We start from the raw sequence: 25,364 nt of genomic DNA, 5'->3' as shown, positions 1-25,364 counted from the left end.
AGCCTCCTAACTGCTCTCCCTATTTTTACAATGGCCCCTCTATAGTCTCCTTTCCACACAGCATTCAGAATAATTTTTTTTAAAAATCTCATCACATTTCCTTCTGCTCATAACCCTCCGTCCCCTAAGAATAAAATCCAAAATTTTCTGCATGGCTTCAAGATACCACAGGATCCGGCTTCATCTGCAACCTCATTAACTATCACTTTCCCACTAACTCACAGGACAAGGACACCCCAGCCACAGTGTGTTTGTACCTGCTTTTCTCCCCCAGCTATTCAAATGGCTTGTAAAGGTCTTTATTAGGTCTCCACTCAAGAGTCACCTCTTGAGAGAAGCCTTCCCTAAGTATCCTGTTGAAAGCAGCACGCCATTGCTTACCACTCTATGACATTACATCACATATTCCCATTTGCTTGTCGTCAGTCTCTCTTTCTCTACATTACATCTCTAACGTAAGCTCCGCGAGGGCAGGGAGTTGTTTGGTTTTCTCCCATAGCACCAGTACCTAGAATACTGCCCAGCATACTGTGGGCTCTCAAATGCCTGTCAGGTGAATAAAGATAAATTTCATTCCTTGGAACTCTTGCACCCACCATACTTCCTGCCTAGCTTCCCCTCACCCTTCTCTCTGCATGGCTAGCTTCTTCACATTCTTTAGATCTCGGCATAAATGTCTTCCCTAAGGACAGAAACTGCCATGGCTGTCTCATTCACTACTATATCCTCAGGGCCCACAACAATTCCTGACAAATAAAAAGTACGCAAGAAATTTGTTGGATGGACTTTCAATAGCTGAAAACTGTAAAGAATCCAAATGCTACAGAATACTGAATGACTATTAAAGAATGAGGTAACTCCATGTGCATTGGCATAAAATGATGTCCAAGATATACCTAATGTATAATGCAACAAGCGAAACTGTGCAATTCATTTTATGTAATTCATACTTGGTGCACAGAAAAAAATAGTAAAAAATACTAGATTGGACCTCAGTGATCATTTTGGGGTGAGGGATATTAGAACAGATTTTTAACTTCCTATTTTATAAATTTCTGTACTGCAAACTGCTTTTTAAAAACAACACTAACCTTTGAGCACTTAGTACATGACAGGCACTGTGATAAACATTCTGTGTGCAGGATTTCACAGTATCTTCTCAATCTTAATGAGATACGTCCTAATACCACCATCCCCATTTACAATGAGGAAATTGGTTCAGGGACATTAATTCACCTAAGGTCACACAGCAGACCCATCACACTACAACACCTCCCTGTGTCTTTATAATTAAAAAAAAAGGAAAGGAAAATAAATAAATAAATAAATAAGAAAAAGGAAACTAGGGGTAACAGTTCAGGATCAAGGTTTTACACGAAAGATGCTAAGCAAATTTGGCTCCCTAGAAACCAGGGCAAGGTGAAAAATATGATCAATTATGAGATCCTTGGTGCTTCAAAGATAAGAGCAAACCACTCATCAGGAGAGACATCTTTACCAAATGCTGAGGTGTAATAGAACTTCTCCATGAAGCTCATAAATCCAGTAGTGTTCAATCAGGTGATCTACAGCTTCAATAACATACCTGTATACCCAGGTAGCTGTTGGCCAACTACAAACTGAAGTTCAGTGAAAGCAATTCCATGAGGAGCCAAATTTACACAGCTTGGGCATCAGATCTGGTGGTCTGGATAGACCCAGAGTTAAAATTGGATGTGTGGCCTAACCCTCCAGCAAACTCCTAGAATATTACAAATTCAACCTATTAAAAACTGTTAGCAAGAATCAGGAGACAAGAAGTGACATTCATCTTAAATTTCGACGCTGGCAAATTTTCCAGGTAGGCCGGGTTGGTTTTATTTTTCTTTTACAGATGAAGAAACTGAGGCTCAGAGAGTCTAGGTACATGACTAGAAAACGTCAAAGCCAGCCCTAAATCTATGTATTAGCGATCCCTTCCTCAGCCATGCTTGCCATCCACCCACGCCTCAACAAAATAGCTTCTGCCCCAGAATCTCTCTGGGTGGTGGGCCTCAGGACCTAGAAGTGTGTCCTCTTGCACTGGAAGGGAGCTGGTTAAGGGAAAGTGAGGCCCCGCCTGTGAGGAAACGCACTTTTTCCAGAGGTCCACTCTAATCCCCACCCCCAACACCTTGTACCCTAAAGAGGGAAGTAAGGCTAATATTACACAGATGAAGAAACACCCCCACCCCCAAGCATAAAAACGATCTTGAAGCCTACCCTTGACTTCACTCATTTATTTACTTTTCATTACAAGCTGGGGATAGGTGGGCCCTCAGCTTGGAGAGTTTGGAGAGCTTTGCAGGAGGGAGGAGAGAACAAAGAAACAGTGGGGGCTTACTGCAGGGCAGACTTCAAAGGGGAAGAAGATGCGGAGGAAGGAGAGAGGAAACAAAGGGTCCAGGCTCTCCTCCCACCACACACTCAGGCTTCCCAAGCCCAAGTGGAAGGAAGGAGGAATAGGACACCCACCCAGAGATGTCCTTGATCCATTCTCGCCCTTGCCCCGCCATCCAGCAATAAACCTGAGAGAAATCAAGGAAGTGCAGGAAGTGGGCGATGGCAAAAAAAAAAAAAAAAGGTGACGGGTGTCCCCAGCCCCAGGGCACAGCTGCGGCGGCAGGAGAAGAGCCGCGTGCGTGCTCACCCTGGCGGGCCGCCGGGCCTCGCGGCGCCCTCAGCCCAAGCCTTTCCTCTCCTTCCGGCGGCCGCGCTCCGCCGCTTCCCCGGCGGGGCTGCTGTCCGGGCTGCGGCTGCTGGTGCGCGGGCTCAACGCTCGCCTCCTCACACGGTCCTCGGGCGCGCACACGCGCGGCGCGCCCTGCAGCAGGAACTCGCCGCCGCGGTAGGTGACGCGCACGTCGGTGCGCGGGTAAGTGCCGTACACTCGCCGCAGCTCCCGGCACACGAAGTCCGGCAGCCGCAGGCGCGGGCCGAGCGCGCGCTCCACCCGGCCCCAGCGCAGCTCGGCCTGCAGGCTGTCGCCTTCCGGCCACTGTGCCCCGCTCTCGGCCGCCGCCGTCCCCGCAGCCGCGGGCTCCTGCAACGACGGCCCTCGGTAGACGGGCGCGGGGAACGGCGGTTGCAGAGCTGCGGCGTAGGCCTGCGGGAAGGCCCAGACGGGCGGCGTGAGCGCCAGGGGCGCGCCCGTGGCGTGGAAGCAGTGGTATTCCCGCCGAGCCGCCCACTCGCCCGCGCTCAGGCTCGGGGGCCGGCTGCAGAAGTTGTGGGCCTGGATGGGGGGCAGCAGCAGAGGGGCGGGCAGGTAGGTGTAGGTGAGGTGCTGCAGCAGAGGCCGGACGGCCTCCCCGGGCGCCAGGCAGCAGTATGCGTACATGGTCTGAAGCTCAGGCGGCCGGCATTGTTACCGGGGTCTCGTCCTGGTCCTGGTCCAGACCTGGGGTGGGGGTGGGGGGTGTGGATACACTTTGTCCTCATCTCCACCACCGACCCGGGGGCCTGGCAACCCGGGGCCCTGGTTCACAGCAGGAGGCCCTGCGCCAGTGTCCCTGGCTTTGGGGAATTCTTCCTAAGGAGTTCAGCTCCCACCTCACGCCTCACGTCTTGTCCTAGGGTTGGACCCAAACCCCAGGTTCCCAGCGGGCAAGAAGGCTCCAAGGCCTTTTCAAGCCCCCAGTTCTGAAATGTTCTTCCCCCGTAGCTCCCCACTCACTTGTCTCCTTTAGCTTGAGGGAGCTGGTCCCCAGCGTTTGGGGGAACCAGAGAGATCCAAGAGCAGGGCTCCTCTCCACCACTTTTTAGTTGAGCTGCTCTCCTCCATGCCCTGTCTCAGCCACATCTCCCGGTTTCCAGGCAAAGGGAAACACCTTGAGCTGGCCAGGAGCCAGCTAGCCTGTGTCTACACTGGATAAGCCTGCTGGTCATACCAGCCCCAACTTGATGCCCACAGCATCACTGAGAACATCCCAGTGCCCTTCCCAGTCAAGTTAGCTGCCTGTTCTCCACATCCCATTTTCCCAGCCAGATGGGTTGAGTTATCCTAAACATTTGAGTGAAGCTCTGATGCCGAAAACTGAGTTTCTCTGTACACCTGTGCCGAATCAAAACTGAGAGGCAGAGTTTTGAGTGAAGTAGAAAAGGACAGCTTTATTAGTTGGTGAGGCAAAGGGGGAACACAGTAGGCTAGTGCCTTGAGAACTGTACCCACCCCACCCACCTGGGGAATAGGGAGAGGTCTTATAGTCTGGGCTCATGGTCAGGGGTATGTGAGAAGGGTCAAAGCAGTAACAGTCTTGCATTCTTTTGATGGGTGGGTGGTGAGGTAAGTAGCAGTCAGCATCATCAACCTTCAGGTACAGCTAGTCTGGGGTCTACATGTTTGTGGGCAGCATACTATCCTTAATCATTAACGTCTCCCACCTGGAGGGGGTTTCAACATCTGTAAAATAGCTCAAAGATACTGTTGTGTGTATCCATTGATGGGGAAACAGGACCTTGCCCCAAGGCTGCTCTTGACTTTGTTTCTCCCTAGGCTCATATCTTCTCCCTTTGCTAATTGACAACTGCTTGAATCTGCCCATTGGAACTCAGGGAAGGTCATGGAGGCTTAATGAAGGCTGTTTCCTATAATCAAAGAAATAGGGGACACAGAAAGACTTTGTGCCCAGGAGCCCCACAGGGCCCTGCTCGGTATCAGCTACTACACACCAGACACTGAATCAAGTTGCGTATGAGCATCTAACTTCAAGTTTACAAGTACCCTAGGAACGAGGTACTAATATTTTCCCAACTTTACATAGCAAGAAGCTTCTTGCTTCAGGTTTGGTACACAATAAATGTATTCTATGACTGGGGCTTACGTAGGTGAAGCTTCTTGTCCAACCCACACAGCTAGTTATGGTGAGGGCAAAGTTCACCCTCGTGTCTGTCTCACTTGACTTGTTCTCTCAACAATAGCCTAATCACCAGTCCATGCTGGGGCTTCTTTCGGACAGTCTGACAGTCCTCCCCTCTAGTAGAATGTTACATGAGAGCTTATAACTTTTTTTTTAACGACTTCTAATTCTTATTAGCCATGTGAAGAACATGATATCATTCTCATTTAATAGATAAGCTATGATGATAAGGACTCAGAGAAGTTAGGGCACTTTCCCAGGTTCACATAGTCTATAGCTGGCACAGTGGGATTTGAACCCAGTCCTACTGATGCCAAAGCCCAGAAGCTACTTGGGTGAAGCCAGAAAGGTTGTTTCATTCAGAGAGAGTGAGCACTGTCTGAGCTCCAGACCTCTCTGGCTGCAAGTCATGCCCTTCCACCTCTCTTCCCCAGTGGGGTGGGTGGTAGTTGCTGAATGATTAAAATGGATACCCTCTCCCAGTTGCTGGGCTGCCAGGCCATAGTACTTTCCTCCCCATCTTCTGTTGACTTAAACAGCATCATCACTAACCCCCACAGGTTCTCCTAGATTCTCAACATCCCTCAAAGCCCAGCTACACTCTGAGAAGGTCTCCCACACTCAGCCTGGTGATATCACATTCCTTTATTCCTGACTGACCCACTCTCTCAAGTCTAATTCAGGCCAGTGGTCTAGTGAGAACAACAGTTAGGACTAGGTTAGGGTGTCTAATACTCTATATGCAACAGCTCCAAGAAGGGAGCCTCTCCCTCTGTATATTTTAAGAACTGGTCCCAGGACATAGTGGTCTTTGTTGGGGGAGGCCTCCCACCCCCAAGATGTCCATGGCTTAATCCCTGGGGACTTGTTAATATGTTATATTACCTGGCAAGGGGGAGTTAAGGTTGCAGATGTATTACAGTTGTTAATTAGCAGCCCTTAAAATAGGGGGATTAGTGACTTCCCTGGTGGTCCAGTGGGTAAGACTCCAAGCTCCCAATGCAGGTGGCTCAGATTTGATCCCTGGTGGGGGAACTAGATCCCACACGCATGCCACAGCTAAGAGTCTGCATGCTGCAACTAAAGATCCCACATGCTGCAATGAAGAGCTGGTGCAGACAAAATAAAAAATTTTTTTAAGCACTTGAAAAGAAATAGGGAGATTATCCTGGATTATCTGGGTGGGCCCAGTGTAATCACAGGAGTCAAATGTGTAAAAGAGAGGCTGAAGAGTCAGAGTATGTGATACTGGAAAGAATCAAGCAGCTATTGCTGGCTTTGAAGACAAAAGGGGGTTATGAACCAAGGAATGCAGGCAGCCTCAAAGCTGGAAAAGGCAAAGAAAAGGATTCTTCCCTAGACTCTCCAGAAAGGAATGCAGTTCTGCCAACACCTTGATTTTAGTTAATGAGACAGAATTCCAACCTCCAAAACTGTAAGATAATACATTTGTATTAAGCCACTAAGTTTGTTGTAATTTGCTAGAGCATTAATGGGAAATTAATACACCTCCCCACTCCTATTTATAAATTTGCCCCTCTCTCCAAATCCCAGCACTTGAGGAATGTCCAAAACTACCTGTTATAGACTGACCTCACCCCAGCCTGGAGCTCAGTGATGGATCCTGTGTGACTGGCCAGTTTCTCCCCCATGAGGATCTGGTCACACCTGGGTGGGAGATGAGGAGAGTGTGAGATCAAGCTCAAGTTGGAGCCTGGGACAGTGAGAAGCCTGCATTTTAATATTGGTTCTGACATGCTTGCTGAAGACCTCTGCTGGTCTGGGAAGGGAGTTTTCAGGAAACACGAGAAAAATAAGGACCAAGCCGTGAGTTTCTCAGCAGTCATTCACCCTGATTCCAGTAACAGTCCCCAGATTTTTTGGGTCCCACACCTTATCTACTCTCAGGAAAGTGGTTCTGGGGAAGTGGGCTCTGGCCCATCCTTAAATTAGCTGGGTGACTTAGGGCTAAACCAATCATCACCGTCATCCCTCTGTCCATAGTGATTGGTTTAGGTTAGCCATGTGACTCAATTTAGGCCAATGGGAGCCAAGCCCAGGGCTTCGTTCTGTTATCGCCCGGAGTGAAGTGCTCTCTCCGCTGGACAGAAATGCAGTTCTGGGTCCAGAGGTGAAGGTCTCTCTGAGCAAGGAGCCTCAGAAGAAGTGGAGCCAAGGGTCAGAGAGAGAAATTGGGTCCTGATGACATCGTTTGAATCCTGGACTTTGAAGTTACATGAGCCAATAAATTCCTTTTTTTTCCCCTCCAGTTGTATTGAGATATAGTTGACATACAGCACTGTATAAGTTTAAGGTGCACAGCATAATGATTTGACTTACATATACTGTGAAATGATTACCACAGTAGGTTTGGTTAACATCTATCCTCTCCTATAGATACAAAAAAACCCAAAAAAACAAAGAAAAGAAAAAAATTTTTCCTTGTGTTGAGAACTCTTAGGGTCTACTCTCTTAACAACTTTCAGATATGCCATACAGCAGTGTTAAGTTTGGTCATCATGTTGCGTATTACAGCCCTAGTATGTTTTTATCTTATAACTGGAAGTTTCTACCTTTTTATCACCTTTATCCAATTTCCCTTTCCCAATCAATTCCTTCCCTGCTTAATCTAGTTTGAGTGGAGTCTTTTTATATATATGTAACCAGTTGTGTTTACGTCATATAAATTTAATTACAAAAGACATAATGAAATGGGCTTTAAGAAATTATTACAAAGCACCATCATGTTAGTCTTTAGAAAAGTAAATGTTTGGGTTCTTATACTATGAAGTGAAGTCTTCTGATGCTTGCATCAACAATACACCCCAAGTGTTTTTCCCCTAGAATTTTATTATGAAAAATGAAAAAATACAGCAACCTGAGTAGTTTTTGATCGGTGACCCCCACGATCAGAGGCTCTTTTGTGGGCAAAGTAGAGGATGGGCTGGGGACAGAGGCCAGGAGCCAGTCTTGGAGGAGGTACACACCCTAGTTTAGGAAAACTGACAACCAAAAAAAGAGCAAGGAATGGAAAAGAAACATGGGAGCAGATTCATCTGCACTTGATTCCATATAACTACCTGGATGGAGAGGGTAGGGTAAAAGTGGATGCACATGTTTTTAGCTTGGTCACCTTGGTGGATAGTCAAGGCGATCCTGGAAATAAGAAACACTAGGAGTGATCGGAAGTTGAGGGAGTGCTAAGTTCAGGTGGGACATTTGGGAAGCTATCCTGTAGCAGTTTTATATTCACACTGGAGATGGGAGGTAGGGTAGCCATGAAGGAAAGGTAGTGGGTGAAGTTACCAGAACAGCTGCTACCCTGGCCCATATTACACTGTGTCATCATGGCTGCCAATTTGTTGGGTTCCACTTATGCCTTTTGAGGGCAGTTGAGGTATGGTTCATATACAATATTATACATAAATTTCAGGTATACAACATAGTGATTCACAATTTTTAAAGGTTATAGTCCATGTATAGTTATTATGAAATATTAACTATATTCCCTGTGTTGTACTATATACCCTTTTAGCTTATTTATTTTGTACATAGTAGTTTGTACCTCTTAATACTCTGCCCCTGTCTTGCCCCTCCCCCTCCCTCTCCCAACTGGTAACCACTATTTTGTTCTCTATATCTGAGTCTGTTTCTTTTTTCTTTTATGCACTAGTTTGTTCTATTTTTTAGATTCCACATAGAAATGAAATCATACAGAATTTGTCTTTCTCTGTCTGACTTATTTCACTTAGCATAATACCTTCCGAGTCCATCCATGTTGTTGCAAATGGCAAAATTTCATTCTTGTTAATGGCTGAGTAGTATTCCACTGTGTACATGTGCCTATATATGTATATATATATATATATATCCATTCACATGTTCTTTATCCATTCATTTGTTGATGGACACAGGTTGCTTCCATATGTTGGCAATTGTTAATAATGCTACTATGAATATTGGGATGCATGTATCTTTTCAAATTAGTGTTTTCTTTCCTTTTTTTTTTTTTTTTTTTTCAGATAAATACACAGGAGTGGAACTGCTGGGTCATATTGTAGTTCTATTTTTAGTTTTTTGAGAAATCTCCATACTGCTTTCCACAGTGGCTACACCAATTTCTATTCCCACCAACAGGCAATCTTGTTTTTGAAGTCCCTTTTACCCCATATAGTGTATGGCCTGACAAGTTTAAGTGAATACATGAAAAGAATATTGAATATGGAAATTTGGGGGATCCTCTCTCCAACTAAGAAAGTCCTGGGAAAAAGTGTCCCAGTGAAGGGGCCTGAGGAGGAGTTGTTATGTAGGAGGAGAACACAGTGGAACCTAGATCAGAGAGGTCAGAAGCCAAAGGAGGAGAGAATTTCAGGGAGAGCGTTTCTGTATTTCTCTCTCCCACAATCCAGAGACTCTGATATAACTTAGGAAGGCAGGCAATATGATCTTCAGTTGCACACCATGTCCCCTCCCAGTTATCTCTGTGTTTGACAACTGGGCAGGGAAATCAGCAATAATCACAAGGTGCAGCCCTGCTGCTGACAAAAAAGGGTAACTAGCCAGTTGTCTATATACACTGTCTACAAAATCAGAGGGCTAAGGGAACTCAGAGTGTAACCATGGGGCATCAAGTGCAACATAGTGGCCAAAGTCTTTCCTACAAGGTCACACCCAGTTCCAGCCCCTTGGCAGCTCTCCGCATTCTCCTGTTCCCCCACTGGATACCCAGGGAGGGCTAAGTAAAGACTCAGGGTTGCTCTGAAATAAAGGCACATGCTGGCCAGAGATGGAACGGCAGAGGGACTCCTTTAGTCAATTTATGGAGGCCCTAGTGTACCAGGCTTCATGCTGAATGCTGGGTTTCCTGTCCTCTATTCTCACAGCCAGGAAAGCATAGCTGGGGGTAAGGAGTAAGGATGCAGGAGAAATGGTAATCTTCTTTCTAGTCATGAGGGCTTTCTGAAGCATGAGGGGTTTCAGCAATTGCTTGAAGTCTAGAAGAGAGATGATGTGTGTGTGTGGCCAAGGGGAGACATAGGAGGTAAGAAGAGGCTCTGAAAAGGCAGGATTGGGGAGGAGGAAAATGAGACAGACTTGTGGGAGATGGATGCTGGGGGCAAGGTTCATAGGGTCTCTGAGGCTCCCCAGGAACTGGTTGAACAGACTCTCGCTCCTGGACACCCGGGCTCTTGTGTGGGGCCGTTTGTTGTGGGTGGGCCCTTGTCAGCTTGTCAGGAGGAGGAAGAGGATGATATTCCTGTTGACAACAAAACTCTTACACCCCTATTTCTCATTTAATGCCCACAAAACCCCTCTAAGGAGTAAAACAGAGGCTCACAAAAAGAGGGTCCCTGAAAAATAAGTGGTGGAGCTGGGGAACTGAGTCCCAGGTCCCCCAGAAGCCAAAAGGCACGCTCATGGTCCCATATCCCAGGGTAGGGAAACAGCAGGTCTGGAGTCTGTGCTGATTGCCTAGAAACCTAAGTAGGCTTACAGGCCTGTTGGGAGAAGACATGGGACATCCTCACCAGGTTAGACTGAGCAAAACAAAACTTGACACTCAGGGCCTGGGCAGGGGTAGGAAGAGGAAAGACTCCTGTTCTTAGAGTCAGGAGATCTGGGTTCCAGCTTGTCTGGGCCTCTTGTGTGCTGTGTGAAAGTCACTGAATCTCTCCCAACCTCAGTTTCTTCATCTGTAAAAAGGGGATAATAGCACCTACCTCCCAGGGATGAAGATGTGAGGACTCAACAAGATAATGCATGTAGAGTGCTTAACACAGCACAGGGCAGATTGTAAGCGCTCAGTAGCCTTTTATTTTACTATTACTATTAATAATACGAGGAGGTTAGGCTGCTTGGTTGCTCTCTCAGGGCCTGGTGCCTGTGGCCTGAACCCAGGTGCCCATAGCTCAAGCTGGGCCTGTCCACTCTTGAGGGGCTCACAATCCAGCATCAGGGAGTCCCAGGTCGTGCCGCTGTCACTTCCGTATTTGTCTCAGCTGTGCATCCAGTCACATCACAAGGCTTGATGGAAGGTGCTGACCTCTCTTCATTCTCCGAACTAACAGTAAGGAAAGGGCAGGGGGCAGTTCTCCGGCGGTCCAGTGGTTAAGACTCCGCCCTTCTACTCAGGAAGCCCGGACCGACCCCTGGTCGGGGAATTAAGAAATTAAGATCCCAGATGCCGCGCGACGCTTCAAAAAGAAAAGAAAAAAGAAAAAAAAAAAAGGACGGGGAGAGAGGATGGGAAGCGCTCATTGAAACCTTGTTGATTTGAACTGAAATGACATTAAGCCTTCGTGGAGGTGAGAGGGAAGGGGTGAGCCGGTCAGGTTCCAGACAACCTGCCCCCTTTTTCCTAGCGTCCAAGTCCTCTTTCTCCCCAAGGGCAAGCGCCCATGACAAATATGGCGGCGGCAGCCTCCGGCGCGAGCACCTGCCGCGGGAGCCGCGCGGAGCCAATCGCTGGGCAGGGGCGGAAGAAGAGGCTGGGGAAGCGGCCGGCGGCCTGCGCGCAGGCGCACTGGCCGGCACCTGGCTCCTGGCAGCCTCGCGATTAGGCTTCACCTTCCACAATTGCGGTGAGGGGCTGGCCCGCGACTGGGGCTCGGGGGCAGGAGCGGGCCGGACTGGGGGCCAGTCGGACACGAAGGACATAGCCGAAGGGGACAGGGATGCTGTCTGCTCTGGGAGTCCTGGGGGCTGTCTGCGGAGGACCCTGAAGTCATCTGTGTGTGGGTTGAGAGAGTGCTCCGCTCAGGGTGGGAGAGGCTTGGGCTCAATGGGTGAGGATGGAATTCTTGCAGAGGGACCCCCTGGGGTCGCAGAATGCATCGGGCCGAGATCCATTTTATTAACACCATGGCTTTTAACCCTGGTGGCGTAGTAGAACCAATTGGGGAGCTTTAAAAGAACACTGATCCTGGGCCCCACCCCTAGAAATTCCGATATAATTGGTCAGGGGTGAGGCTTGGGCTTTGGTATTATTGAGCAGCTCCTCAGGTGATTTTAAAGTGCTGACAGGCTGGAGAACCCCCACGTGGTTCAGCGCCAGCTATCGAGTGAAGAACTCCCGGGTTGATCCCAGACTCCTGTGTGGCTTGTGAGGGGTATGAGGGGTGGGTGGTCCTGGGGTGAAGCTGCTGATCCTTCGGTGCGGCTGTAGTAACCTGCGGGGGCGGGGGGGAGGGAGGGGAAGGGGGCGGAGGGAAAGAGAGAAGGTCCCTCCCTCAATAGGGTGAACTTCATTTCCACCCTGAGAAGGAGGATAGGTCCACTAGTCACTGCATGGAAAGTGGGCACCCCTCCAGGGTGGGCCTCCGCAACAGTCCTGCCAGGGCTGGTTCTGCTGTGGGAAGACTGAACAGGGAGACAAAGGGGGTGTGAAACAGGAAGCACAGCAGACAATTCAGAGATCACCTGCTTGTTGAAAAAAGGACGCACCTGATATTTGCATACGGTATTATACCTTTTAAAGTCATTTGATACCCCTGGGGACAGGCAGGGAATGGAAATTTCTCCTACTTTGCAGATGTAGGAATAAACTCAGCTAGTTAGTGATAAGGTTCAAACTTGACCCAGGGCTCCCAACTCCAGATTATGCTTATTAGTAGATTTCTTCCCCTCCATACTGATTGCTTCTCATACAGTCTCTAGTCCTCCTGAAGGGAATCAGAAGCTAACACCCACCCTTCTTCCGAAGCCCCTCACCCAAGGGGCCCAGTCTGGCATTCTTGGTTTCCTCTACCAAATTCATCAGCTTCCTACCCACCACAGGCTGGTTCAGAAATCAAGGAGCTGCTACGATTTCCATCCGTTTTTAGTTCTTTATCTTCCAGAAGCCTGATGGGGTGAAGAGGGGAGAGTTTTTGCATGATGTCGGAGGCTCCTTCTAAGCATGTGATTCTCTCACCTGGCCACCCCCAGTGCCCCCCATCCTATTGTCCTCAGGATAGGATCTTGCCTGTGGTTTCCAAAGCCCTTCCTGATCTGGTGTCTCTGCTCTGAGCTCTCTTCCCATATTGTATCAATTTTTCACATGGTGAAAGCTTAATAAATGTTACATTTTGTTGTTATCACTGTTCCTCTTTGTTCACCTGCTGCTTTGCTGTCCATGCTTCACATGGGTTCACAGTTGCCTCTTTCTGACTCCCACAGCCAAGCAGAATGCAGAGCTGAGGGATGCAGTGGGATCTGGGGGTGACATTCCTCCTATGGCTGCTGTTCTCCCCTTGGGCCGGGGATGTCCATATTGGCCTTTTAGGGGCAAATTGACCCAGCAGGTATTAATTGAGTGCCTACTGTGTGTTGAAGGAGCCTGATGGGAGCTGGGAGTAGAAGTCAGGGGCAGGTCTGACCTGGCTCTGCCCGTAAGGAGCTTGGGGGCTGGAGGAGGGTTAGGGAAACATTTGGATCCTGATACAGAGCCAAGGGATCCGAAAAGGGGAGAGAACACCTGACTTGGTGTCCTTGAGAAGGTTTGTGCCACTGAACGGGGCCTTGCTTGAATCAGCAGGATTTGATACAGTTGTGGTGAGGGGTGGGCATAGTGATGTGAGAAATGTTGAGTTTTTTTTTTTTTTTTTTAAGTGAAAAGTACCTGTTTTGAATCTTGGCTCCAGCACTTAATAGCTCTGTGATTTGGGGCCAGTTATTTAACCTTCGAGCCTTGGTTTCTTCACTTCCAAGATGAGGATGGAAATAGTGATGAGCTGTAAGGACTGATGAGGATAGGGGGAAAACCCAGGCATATCCTGTATGCCTGAGAAATGGTGTGTAGTGACATCTAGGGTGTTTTAGGTGGAAGGAACAGCATGAACAAAGGCTGGAGGTGGTATTTAAAAAAGAATTTGAAGGATGGCAGGATATACCAGGCAGTGAGAAGCGTCAGTGTTGCATGCTGAAAAGACAGCTTCAGTCATGGATTTCACAGAAGGGGACACTGACTGAAACCCTTTCAAGATCATAAAGCCAAACTTCAGAGACATAAAAAAGAAGAGTAGCTACATTTTATGGAGGGTCTTTTAAGTGCCAGGCACTAGGCTTGGTGCTTTATACACCTTTTGCATTTCAGCCCCACAGCAATCTCAGAGGTTGGCATTGTCATCCCCACTTTATAGATGAGGAGACTGAGGCCCAGGGAGAGGGAGTGGCTGGCTCAAGGCCACACAACTGGGACTAAACCAGCGGGGGGGGGGGGGGGGGGGATGGGCTGTGGGGCCTCCAGCAGGCTCTCCCACTAGGTGCCAAGGTGAGGGTGGAGTTGGTTGCAGGTTACAGGATATCTCAGCCAGGTTATGCAACTAGGCTGGTGTGGACCCTAAGCTGTTTCTCCCCTAGAGAGGCAGGGCTCTTGTTCTCTGTGGGGTGGATTGGGGGTGGGGAGGGCTAGTAGAGGAAGCAGTTCCGGATGGAGGAGTGGACTCTGGAAGAGAAACCGCTGCGGTGACCCTGCATACTCCTCCCCGAGCTTTCTTTCCCCGGGCAGAGGCTTACCTGGACAGGTTGCTTTGCCTCTAGATCTTGCCCATGGTAGGGGTTTGTCTCTGGCCCTCCTGAACGTCCTATATGTCCCTGTTCCTTGCAGGCCCTCCTCTTCTGACTTTCCCTCTTGTGCCTTGTCTTCTCCCTCGACCTCCCTTACCACAGGAAGGGGCCTGATTACCAGCATATTCCCCCGCCCCTAGCCTGATCTGTCATAAGTGAGCCCAAGGACATGCCAGTTTCTGAGCATTTTTCTGTCAGTGCTCTGGGCTTACGAGACGTAATTTAATCCCCCCTGCATTCCTATAAAAATAGGCACTGTTACTCCCATTTTACAGGTGAGAGAACCAAAGTTCAGACAGGCTCAGACCTTGCCTGCGGTTACAGTTAGTAGGAAGTGCAGCTGAGATTTAAACCCAGGCCCTCCTGATGGTAAAAGTCATACTTCTTCCATCTCACCACACTCTGAGGTTTTCCTCTACTGTTGCCCCAGTGTGGGTGCAGGGAGCTGGCTGCTGGAGGCTGGGGACCTTGGCTGTAGGGTTCATATTCTCCAGTAACCAGGGCAGGTCACTGGACATCTGGGTAGAGGTGTCAGGAAGCTTCACTCCCTGTGGACAGAGGCTTTCAAGGTGAGGGAGGGGAGTTCTGAAAGGCCCTGGGGAATCAGAGGAAGTGACCTGGGTTAAGGATAGCAGCAGAGGTGTACGTTGTGCTTTACAGCCCCAAAGCACCTTTAGATTAATCCCCACCCCATCCTTGTGTGGCAGGTATGGAAGGCCTGGGAGGCTCAGTAGTAAGAATCTCTGAGGTTTGGGTGCTTGCTGCACTCACTGTGCTCAGTGTGTTAGAGTATTTTCTCATGGACTGTTAACCCTCGCCTTAGGAAGGTGGGCCCCATTGTGCAGGTCAGGAAACAGGCATGGAGACGTTAAGCAAATTGCTTCAGGTCGCACGGGTAGGAAATGGTAGAGCTGGGAATTCAGAGACCTCCAGTTGTGTCTTCTTTCCACTATGTTACTTGGAAAGTGCCAAGGAAACTCTCAGGGTGATGGATATATTCCTGATCTCAATTGTGGCGACAGTTTCACAGGCATACATACGCTAAAACTCATCAGACTGTACACTTTGAATTTGTGCAGACTATTGTTATTTGGGGGGTATCTTTTTTTTTTTTTTTCTTTTCTTTTTTGGTTGCACCACACAGTTTGCAGGATCTCAGTTAGCTGACCAGGGATTGAACCCAGGCCACAGCAGTGAAAGCACTGAATCCTAACCACTAGACCACCAGGGGATTCCCCAACATGCAGATTATTCTGTCAGTGGTACCTCAGTAGAGCTGTGAAAAATAAGTATTTCCCACCAAATGTTTCTTCAGGGGCTCAAAGGCCCCAGGGAGAGGCCACCTGGATATCTTCCTGCTTTGGGGCAAGGTGGGATCATTATGGCCAGGAGAGATTCTCACAGACTTAGTGGCTGCTTTCAGGTAGTTTTGGCCTCTCCTCCTCCTCTCATGCCTCCACCACTAGATGTGGACAGGCACACAGTTGGCACGGGCGTGGACGGCTGCATACCGATCTCTTGAGTGAATTGCTGCTTGGTTTCCAGTGAGCCTGAGAGAGACCCCCGTGAGAATCCGTTTGTATTCTCCCCGAAGAGCCTCTTTCTTACCAGTCAGGCACTCCCATAGCAAGAGTGGCTGAGTCCAGAGAGGGAGACCGATGGTGAAGACACACAGGCCCTGTGCTGGAGAATCCCACAGTGAGGCTGGAGTGCGGGCAGGTGGGAGAGTGCTGTGCAGGGGCAGGAGGCACCAGTGAGGGTCTGGAGAAGGTCTCCTGGACATGGTGCTGGCTCCTGAGGGATGGGTGAGATGGAGATGAAGAGATGGGAGGGTGCTTCTGGTAGGAGGCACCATCAAGAACAAAGGCCCCGCCAGAGGAGATGGTGACTTGAAGATCCACAGGAGGCTGGCCTGGACTGGCTGGGAGAGACCAGATTACAGAGGCCCTTGAAGGCTGGGCAGGGAAGGGGAGTCATGGTGGCTCATGGGGCAAAAACAGGGCCTGGGGGTCACCACGTTTGAACTGAGACTGCAGTCCGTTCTCCAGGACCTGACTCTGATGAGGAAACAGAAGTTTCTGTTCTGCATATGTGCGTGCAAGCATGTGGACATGTAAATGAAGCCCTTGTGTAGGCTTGGGTCCCAAGGACTCAAAGAAGAAACAGCCCCTGAGGAGGCATAGAAGTTTTAGGGCTGCCGTAACAAATTGCCACAAACTGGGTGGCTTAAAACAACCTCACAGTTCCTGGAGGGCAGAAGTCCGACGTCAAAGCCTCAGCTGGGTCACGCGCCCTCTGGAAGGAAGCTCTGGGAATGAATCCTTCCTTGCCTCTTCCTAGCTGCTGGTGGTTGCGTGCAGTCCTTTGTGTTCTTTGGCTTGTAGATGCATCACTCAGATTTCTGCCTTTATTTTCACATGGCTCTCTCCCCTTTGTGTATGTCTGTCTTTGTGTCCAAATTTCCCTCCCCTTGTGAGGATCCCAGTCATTGGATTAGGGCCCACCCTAACTCAATATGACCTCATCTTAACTTGGTTACATCTGCAAAGATTGTATTTCAGAATAAGGTTGCACTCAACAGGTACTGGGGGTTAGGACTTGAACTTATCTCTTTGGGGCACAATTCAACTCACAACAGGGTGTTTGAGAGAAGGAAGCCCCCATACCTTCCCTCTGTGGGTCAGACAAGCACACACGGGATTATTTTTCTGAAAAGAGAACAACAGCTTTGAATCTAAAAAAAGAGACAGATAGACTTAACGCCTGGCTGCTTAAAGTGTGGTCATGGACCAGCAGCATCGGTGCCACCTGGGAGCCTGTTAGAAACGTAGAATCTCAGATTCCTCTCCATGCTTATAGAGGCAAAATCTACATTTTAACAAAATCTCCTGATGACTTGGAAGCACGTTACAGTATGAGAAGTGCTGCCTTAATAAAAATCTGACTTTTATTTCCTTTTCTACCCGTGGTAAGTCTAGCCTGCTGGTCTCTGTGCACGAGTTGGCCTGGCTCGGAGCAGGCACTCATGCTGTCCTTTGTTCTCTCTTTTCATGTAACATGTTCTTGAGTTTCTCTCCCATGTGTTGAGGTTGCCCACGTACTTGGCTTTTGTGGAGAGCATTGGGCTTGTTGAGCCAGTCCCTTTGTTGTATTCCTGGGCTGTGTCCAACTTTTGGCTGCCTGTAAATGTTGCTGCCACGAACAGCTCTGTACATGTTCCCTTGGGGTTAGTTCCTTGAGGTGGAATTTCCAGAATCAAAGTGCGTGAGCAGTTGTGGACTCTTATCATATCTTGTCACTCGTATATCCCTATGGAATCTGACATCGCAGCAGGTTTCTTCATTCTACCCAGCGGCCCACAGGAACCCAATCTGGGAGGTCAAGTGGCAGAAAAGGCTTTGGAGCCAGACAGGTCAGGGTTCAAATCTGCTACATTTTTGCTGTGTAACATTGGGCAAATTACTTAACATCTCGGAGCTTGGGGTTGCTCTCCTATAATATTGTAATAGTGCTATAAACTTTGTAGGGATTTTATAAAGATAATGACACCACCAACATCCATTTATTGAGCACTTTCTGTGAGTAAACCTCATTTAACCCTTACATTCCTCTGAGTAGCCATGATCGTCCACTTTTCCTTTTTACAGAAGAGCAAACAAAGGCCGGGGTTAAGTAGCTTGCCCGAGGGGCTACTGTAGGCACAGTGTGTGCCCAAGCCCAGGGTTGTCACATCTGGACTGTTAAGGTTGGAGAGTATGGATGAAAGAATATACTGAGCACAGCACCCTAGCATGCAACCTCAGCACTTGTTGGCTGTCTGCCTTCTCTTCCCACGCCTTTATCAGTTTCCTTAGGTTACTCTCCAGTAGTGGTATCTAGTCCCGCATTGTTTTAGCCGGATGTCATTGGCGATTCCCCAGTTTTGCTTTACGTACAAACTTTCTCCCAGTGAGATGACTCAGAGGTCTGGGGTTGGGAACAGAACTGGCTCTGATCCCTGCAGCTAACTGGCTCCTTCTTCCCCAGGGACAAGGATGGCCAGACTGCCTGTGGCCGTGAATGCTCCTCAGTGCTCCTGGGGCTGAGGCTGGGCTGGCCGCCATGGGGCTGGGTGGGCCCTGGTCCTGGCTGCTGGGCCTGCCCACGGCCGTGGTCTATGGCTCCCTGGCCCTCTTCATCTCCGTCCTGCACAATGTGTTCCTGCTGTACTACGTGGACACCTTTGTCTCAGTGTACAAGATCAACAAAGCTGCCTTCTGGGTTGGAGAGGTAGGCCAGCCCTGGGACGGTCAGCCAGGGTGGGAGCTGAGCAGATGGCAGGGCTGGGTCCTGCCCAGCCTGGAGCTTGGGGCAAGCCGGGTTGCCCACTGAGATTCAGTGAGAAAAGCTGGAGCTGGAGGCCTTGATGACTCCTCAGTGGGAATTACGCCAGCTCTCCTGGCCTCTGTCTTATAAGCCAGCCACTGTTCTGCGAATGCACATTGATAGTACAATATATTCACATGCATTTATCAGCTGGATACAGGTATCCGCTGGGCCTGGGATGGGTGGGAGTTTGATGGGGACAGTGGCTGTGGGTTATAGCAGAGGGACTGACCTGAGTAAAGCTTTGCAGGCAGGAAAGCTGGGGTCATCTTTGAGGGGTGGCGAGCAGGCTGAGGTGGGGAAAGCCCGGGAGAGGAGGCTGCCTGGAGCCCACCTGCCCATTTCCCCTCTGCCCACAGACGGTGTTTCTCCTCTGGAACAGCCTCAATGACCCCCTCTTCGGCTGGCTGAGTGACCGTCAGTTCCTCAGCTCCCAACCCCGGTTCGTTTCCCGAGGATGGCTCAGAACTGTTCTGTCCCACCCACCCCTCCCCAGAGCTGGAGGTCCCCTGCTGGTGTTTGGGGTGGGGAAAGAGAGGGAGGCCATCTTCAGCTGATGTCCAGGCTTCCTCCTTTCCCGAGGTCAGGCAGGCTCTGTCCAGGTTGGAGAATTGGCCTTGACTGGCTGCTTCCTTGCTCACCTTGGGGAGAAATTTACCCCCCTTGGCTTATCGGGCCCTCAGGACTGGGCTCTGGACAGCAAACACTCTGCGGCTTCTGGCAGATTTCTTTAGCCCATCCCTGCTTGGGCCCATACTGTCCCCAGGCTTGAGAAATGGGTATCCCACCTCCCTTTGGCCATCAGCCCTGGCAGGCTGGTAAGAGAGCAGAGGGGAGAGTGTACCCACTGGTGAGCTGTGTTTCCTAAACCAGGGGCTGAACTCAGGGCTCAGCGGGACGGCCCTGGTGTGAGTCGCACGCTCTGGGCCTCTGTTGGCCCTCCTGTGGGCCCTGGGCAGGGGGGACTGAGGCCTGCCGAGGCTGCAAGGGCGGCTCCCAACAGCCCCCCTCTCCCCGGCAGGTCGGGCGCTGGGCTCTCCTCGATGGCCGTGGTGCTGGCACGGGTGCGGGCACTGGGCTGGCACGGGCCGCTGCTGGCGCTGTCGTTCCTGGCGTTCTGGGTGCCCTGGGCCCCAGCTGGCCTGCAGTTCTTGCTGTGCCTGTGCCTCTACGATGGCTTCCTGACGCTGGTGGACCTGCACCATCACGCCTTGCTGGCCGACCTGGCCCTCTCAGCCCATGACCGCACCCACCTCAACTTCTACTGCTCCCTCTTCAGTGCGGCTGGCTCCCTGTCTGTCTTTGCCTCCTACGCCTTCTGGAACAAAGAGGACTTCTCTTCCTTCCGCGCCTTCTGCCTGGCACTGGCTGCCGGCTCCGGGCTGGGCTTCGTGGGGGCCACACGGCTGCTGAGGTGGCGGGTTGAGGCGGCCGGCAGGGAGCTGGGGGGCCCAGCCCTGGCTGTGGATGGCGGGTGAGTGGCCAGCTCCGGCTCTCCAGGGTCCCGCCAGCACCCTGCTGTGCTGGGTCCCCTGGCTGATGGGTGGCTGCCCGGGGTGGGGGATGGCTATGCCCTAGCCTAGGCCGTTCTTGACTCCCCTCTGCCCCGCAGCCTGTGTGAAGAAGAGCTTCTTGTGGGCGGTGAGGAGGCGGGTAGCATCACCTTGGGCCGGTACCTGCGGCAGCTGGCACGCCACCGGAACTTCCTGTGGTTCGTGGGCATGGACCTGGTGCAGGTATGGGAGCATTGCCCCCAGCCAGGATGGCTACGAATGCCTCACTCAAGGGAACAGGCTCTTCAGAAGCTGGGAAATCAGTTCTGGCCTCACCTGAGAGTGGCTGGCCATTCAGTGGCAGGAACACAAAGTTGGGTAGAGACTTGGATTCTAGCAGCATCTGAGCTCCTAACTCTCTGTATTATCGTAGGTTTGTCTCAGTCTCTTGGGGCAGCCATGCCCTCACCTCCAAAGTGAGGATATGAAAAAGAGGTGCCCCTTTGGGGATTTTTTAAAACACCACATGCCATACCTAAAACATATGTAGTGTATAAGCCATCCAAATTTAGAAATAGGTTGTTTTTGTGTCATTAAGCTTATTTCAGCGTTGATAAGTTTTACAAGAGAAAAAGCTTTTAATTGGTCTGACAATTTTATCATCCCTTCTAACTTTTAGCAAAATTAGATAAGTGTAGGAGTTTGGTTTTAGGTTTTGTTCTAGCATGTTCCATGTTGAGGGACATGGGGATTGAAGCTGCTCTCGCTCCTGCTGCTCCCCCTGTTGGCTTTTGCCCTGTTCCTGGCTGCCCTTTGCCACCATCGGCCCCGCCCCCCGCCTCATCCCTACCCCTGTTGGTTGCAGGTTTTTCACTGCCACTTCAACAGCAACTTCTTCCCCCTCTTCCTGGAGCATCTGTTGTCAGACCACATCTCCCTCTCCACAGGCTCCTTCCTGTTGGGTGAGTGGGTGCTTCGGGCAGGCTGGAAGGACAAAGGCTTGCACCCCAGAACCCCTAGCCAGGCAGCAGGCACAGCCACCTCCGCAGCTGGGGCCCAGGTGGCAGAGGGTAGAATCTGTGCCAGGGTGGCACCTGCAGCCCCCTGCTCTGTTTTCCAGAGGAAGGGAGGGAGCCTCTGTGGGTTTGGGGCATAGGGCTGCTCTCATGGTGGTCCTTTTGGTGGTGGCGCCGCCCAGAGGGGAAGCAGCACAGTGGCTGCTTCACAGGGAGGACTGTTATCCTGACAGGCCTGGGTATGTGTCTTGACTGTGCTTATTCACTGTGTGGCCTTGGGTGTGTTTTATGTAATCTCTTTGGGCCTCCATTTCTCTGTAAAGTAGGAATAATAATAGTACTTACCTGAAAGGGTTGTGAGGACTACATAAAAGGATGTGATGCTCTTAGCACAGAGCCTGAACCTTGTTAGTGTTGAGTCAGTGCAGACTCTGATTCTGATGGTTAAAATGTGGGCAATTGTGGAGGTTGTGGCAGCTCCCCTTGACAAGGCTGCACCCCCTTCCCCAGGCATCTCCTATGTCGCTCCGCATCTCAACAACCTCTACTTCCTGCCCCTGTGCCGGCGCTGGGGCGTCTACGCTGTGGTGCGAGGGCTCTTTCTGCTCAAGCTGGGGCTGAGCCTGCTCATGCTGTTGGCTGGCCCCGACCGCCCCGGCCTGCTCTGCCTCTTCATTGCCAGGTATGCCCTGCCCTCCCTCCCCCCTACACCTCTGTCCCACCCCTTCATTTTTGTCTGCTCTCTCTCCCCTGGCAGCAACCGTGTCTTCACTGAGGGCACCTGTAAGCTGTTGACCTTGGTGGTCACTGACCTGGTGGACGAGGACCTGGTGCTGAACCACCGCAAGCAGGCAGCCTCAGCACTTCTTTTTGGCATGGTGGCCCTGGTGACCAAGCCAGGCCAGACCTTCGCCCCGTTGCTGGGCACCTGGCTGCTGTGCTTCTACACAGGTGAGGGTCCAGGGTCTGGCATGGGGCTCTAGCTCTGAAGGCTCCAGTGAGCAGGGCTTATCTGGTGTACCTGCTGGTGAGCCTGGGATCTGGGTCCAGCAAGGGAGAGAGAATGGCAACCAGGCAACAGAGGCTGGCCTGGGCTGCCTCTGGCTGCTACCCCTCCTCTACCTCTCTGCACATGGGTAGAGGAGCTGGGTTCCATTCTTTCAGTAGTTCATTCATTCATTCAACAAATATGTATGGGATACCTTCTCTGCCAGGCACTGCTTGAGGTGCCTCTAGGGAGGGAAATAACAAAATAAGATGGACCCACCTGGTGGTGCAGTGGCTAGGACTCCACGCTCCCAATGCGGGGGGCCCGGGTTCGATCCCTGGTCAGGGAACTAGATCCCACATGCATGCTGCAACTGAGTTTGCATGCCACAACTAAGGAGCCCACATGCTGCAACTAAGACTTGGAGCAACTAAATAAATACTATTGTTTTTTAAGATTTATTTATTTATTTATTTTAGACTGCATCGGGTCTTAATTGCAGCATGTGGGCGTGCAGGTTTTCTCTTCTCCAGTTGAGGCACACAGGCTTAGTTGCCCCACGGCATATGGGATCCTGGTTCCCTGACCAGGGATCAAACCCCTGTTCCCCGCACTACAAGGCAGATTCTTTACCACTGGACCACCGGGGAAGTCTCTAAATAAATATTATTAAACAAACAAACCAAAATAAGACAGAGAAGGTCTTTGCCATCACGGAGCTTATATTCTAGTCCGGGGGTGGGGTTCGAGTTGGCAATAAACAGCCAACTGAGAAAAGAGGAGGTAGTGGTAAGTGCACTGGGAAAACTAGACAGTGTGACTGAAAAGCTACTTAGTGTGGTCCGGGAAGGTCTGCCTGAGGTGACACCCAGGATGTGAACTGAATGGTGAGGATTTGGTCTAGAAAGATCTCAGCAAATCCCAGGCAGGGAAAACTGAAAGTGCAGGGGCTCAAGTTATCAGGAGTGGTCTGGAAATGAGGCTGGACAAGTGAAGAGGGCTCTGCAGATCAGGGCAGGGTTTGGGTTTTATTCTCAGTGCAGCTATTGGGAGGGTTTTAAGTAGGGGAGTGGTCTGGTCTGATCTACATTTTTTAAAGTTCGCTCTGACTGCTGTGAGGAGAACGGACTGTGGGGAGGCTGTGGCAGAGGCAATGGAGGCTTGGAGCAGGTGGTGCGGGGGGCTGAGAAGTGTTTGGTGTGGGCTGTGTTTTGGAGGTGGGGGAAGTGAAGGATTGGCTCTTGGGGGAGTGGTGAAGTTAACCGAGGAATCTAGGAAGACTTTGAGGTTATTGGGGGAATGGCAGTGCCATGCCTCAAGAAGAGGAGAACAGGGGAGAAGCAGCTTTGGGGGAGGAATCAAGAATTGTGGTTTGGACATGCACGTGTGATGTTTGAGATGTGGCACTGTGGACTCTGGAGGAGGCCGGGGCTGACGCGTTCTTTCTGCGGGCTCTCTCGTCCTAGGTCATGATCTCTTCCAGCAGCCCCCACTGACGCCTGTGGGGAGTGCCCAGCCCTGGCCAGAGCCCCCGGCTCCACCCCCGCAACAGGCCCCGACGCTCCGCCAGGGTTGCTTCTACCTGCTGGTGCTGGTGCCCATCACCTGTGCTCTGCTGCAGCTGTTCACCTGGTCTCAGTTCACGCTGCACGGGAGACGCCTGCACGTGGTCAAAACCCAGCGCCAGAACCTGTCACGGGCCCAAACCCTGGACGTTAAGATGGTGTGAAGGGAATGGCAAGGCCACGCCGCTGAGGACACTACCTGCAGCCCTGGGCGGCCAGCCCAGTCTCCTGCTCCTTTGCCTTCCTGGGGTGCAGCCTAGAGGACAGATGGCAGCGTGGGAGCTCCTGGGGCTGAGCTGGGAGTGTCACTGAGGCCTAAGTTCCTGCTCGGCTGTCGGGCCCAGCTTGTGCAAGGGCTGGGGCGTTTGTGCTCAGGGACTTGCTTTCCCCTACGGGGCAGGAGGAAAAAGAGGACCAAGAAGGGATGAGGCCCGCCCTGTGGTCACGTGGGGTTGCTGTGGGCACAGAGGTGTATCCCCCTACCCACCTGGGGCTGGCGCCGGCACCCTGCGTGGGCTCGGGAACCACTTTGGCCCAGTCAGAGGACGCTGACTGAGTCTCACCTGCCCTCTCCAGTGGTTTCTCTCAGAATTCTCTGCGTCAGCTGTGCCTGGAGTAGCACGCCCTAGCTGCCGCAGGGTGCCCCTCCAACCGGCCTCTCAATGAGGTTCATTTCATCACAGACTGATTAAAGTCAGTCATTTCTGTTCTCATTCCTGAGGTCTGTGCTGTGTGTGGGAGTGGTGGGTTGAGGAACAGGATTCCTTACTTACTAAGAGCAGCCTGAGAGCATTTTCAAAGATGAGTGGGCAGCCACCTGCATCCGTCACTGAGGTAGCAGGGAGAGCCTGCAAGCCCATAGCTGCATGGGTCCTTGGGAGCAAAACAGCTTTCAGAGCTGTGGTCATAGCCCCAGTGCACTTCCCATGTACCACTGCTGGTGAGCAAGGAGTGGCCACTTCTAGGCTAGAGGTCCTTAACCTTGGAGTCGCTGGGGAGCTTCCAAAGATGCTGATGTCTGAGTTCTGTTCCCCAAGATTCTGATTGCATGGGTCTGGGTACCGCCTGGCAGTGGGGTTTTGGAAAGCTCTGTGCTGATTTTACCCTGCAGCTGGGACTGAGAACCTCTGCTCTAGGCCAGCGTTTCTCAGCCTCAGCACCACAGACATTTGGGGCTGAGTTGTTCCTTGTCGTGGATGTTTAGCAGCATCCCTGGCCTCTGCCTACTAGATGTGAGTCGCATCTCCCCCCACAATGACGACCAAACATCTCTAGACATTGCCACATGTGTCCTGAGGGGCAGAATTGACTTTGATTGGGAACCACTGCTCTAAGCCAACCGTTATTTGAGGGTGTGCACAGCGGTTAAGAATGTAGGCCCTAGGGCTATATTGCCTGGGTTCAAATTCTTGCTAACAAAGGGCAGAGCTTTGGGAAATTATATAATCTCTCTGTGGCTCTATTTCATCATCTGTAAAGGGAATAGCAAACATACATACACTTTGTATGGTTGT

At 51.0% G+C, this 25,364-nt stretch overlaps 2 protein-coding genes across 7 annotated transcripts; one reads left to right on the top strand and one right to left on the bottom strand.

Moving 5' to 3' along the window:
- Positions 1–1,944: 1,944 nt before the first annotated feature.
- On the bottom strand, positions 1,945–3,821 carry C5H10orf95 (chromosome 5 C10orf95 homolog). 2 transcript variants are annotated; one of them, XM_057735763.1, is made up of 3 exons: positions 3,695–3,821; positions 2,669–3,418; positions 1,945–2,546 (listed from the first exon to the last, which is right to left on the bottom strand). In XM_057735763.1, exon 2 carries the CDS (start codon positions 3,356–3,358, stop codon positions 2,699–2,701), a length of 660 nt encoding a protein of 219 aa, XP_057591746.1. In that variant the 5' UTR covers positions 3,359–3,418; positions 3,695–3,821; the 3' UTR covers positions 1,945–2,546; positions 2,669–2,698. The 2 variants fall into 2 exon arrangements, with proteins under 2 accessions (XP_057591746.1, XP_057591745.1); XM_057735762.1 differs by having other exon boundaries at positions 1,945–3,418.
- MFSD13A (major facilitator superfamily domain containing 13A) lies at positions 2,650–24,559 on the top strand. Of its 5 annotated transcripts, none has more exons than XM_057735758.1 (9): positions 2,650–2,893; positions 18,450–18,692; positions 19,148–19,230; positions 20,068–20,262; positions 20,401–20,524; positions 21,147–21,243; positions 21,808–21,979; positions 22,055–22,248; positions 23,752–24,559. In XM_057735758.1, exons 2-9 carry the CDS (start codon positions 18,483–18,485, stop codon positions 24,012–24,014), a joined length of 1,338 nt encoding a protein of 445 aa, XP_057591741.1. In that variant the 5' UTR covers positions 2,650–2,893; positions 18,450–18,482; the 3' UTR covers positions 24,015–24,559. The 5 variants fall into 5 exon arrangements, with proteins under 5 accessions (XP_057591741.1, XP_057591740.1, XP_057591739.1 ...); XM_057735757.1 differs by having other exon boundaries at positions 19,810–20,262; XM_057735756.1 differs by having other exon boundaries at positions 2,650–2,866; positions 19,810–20,262; positions 21,808–22,248.
- Positions 24,560–25,364: the final 805 nt, after the last annotated feature.

This window comes from Hippopotamus amphibius, chromosome 5 (assembly GCF_030028045.1).
Source record: "Hippopotamus amphibius kiboko isolate mHipAmp2 chromosome 5, mHipAmp2.hap2, whole genome shotgun sequence".
Classification (NCBI taxonomy): domain Eukaryota; kingdom Metazoa; phylum Chordata; class Mammalia; order Artiodactyla; family Hippopotamidae; genus Hippopotamus; species Hippopotamus amphibius.
Note: the sequence above shows the minus strand (reverse complement) of the source record. Positions and strands in the feature narration are given on the sequence as shown.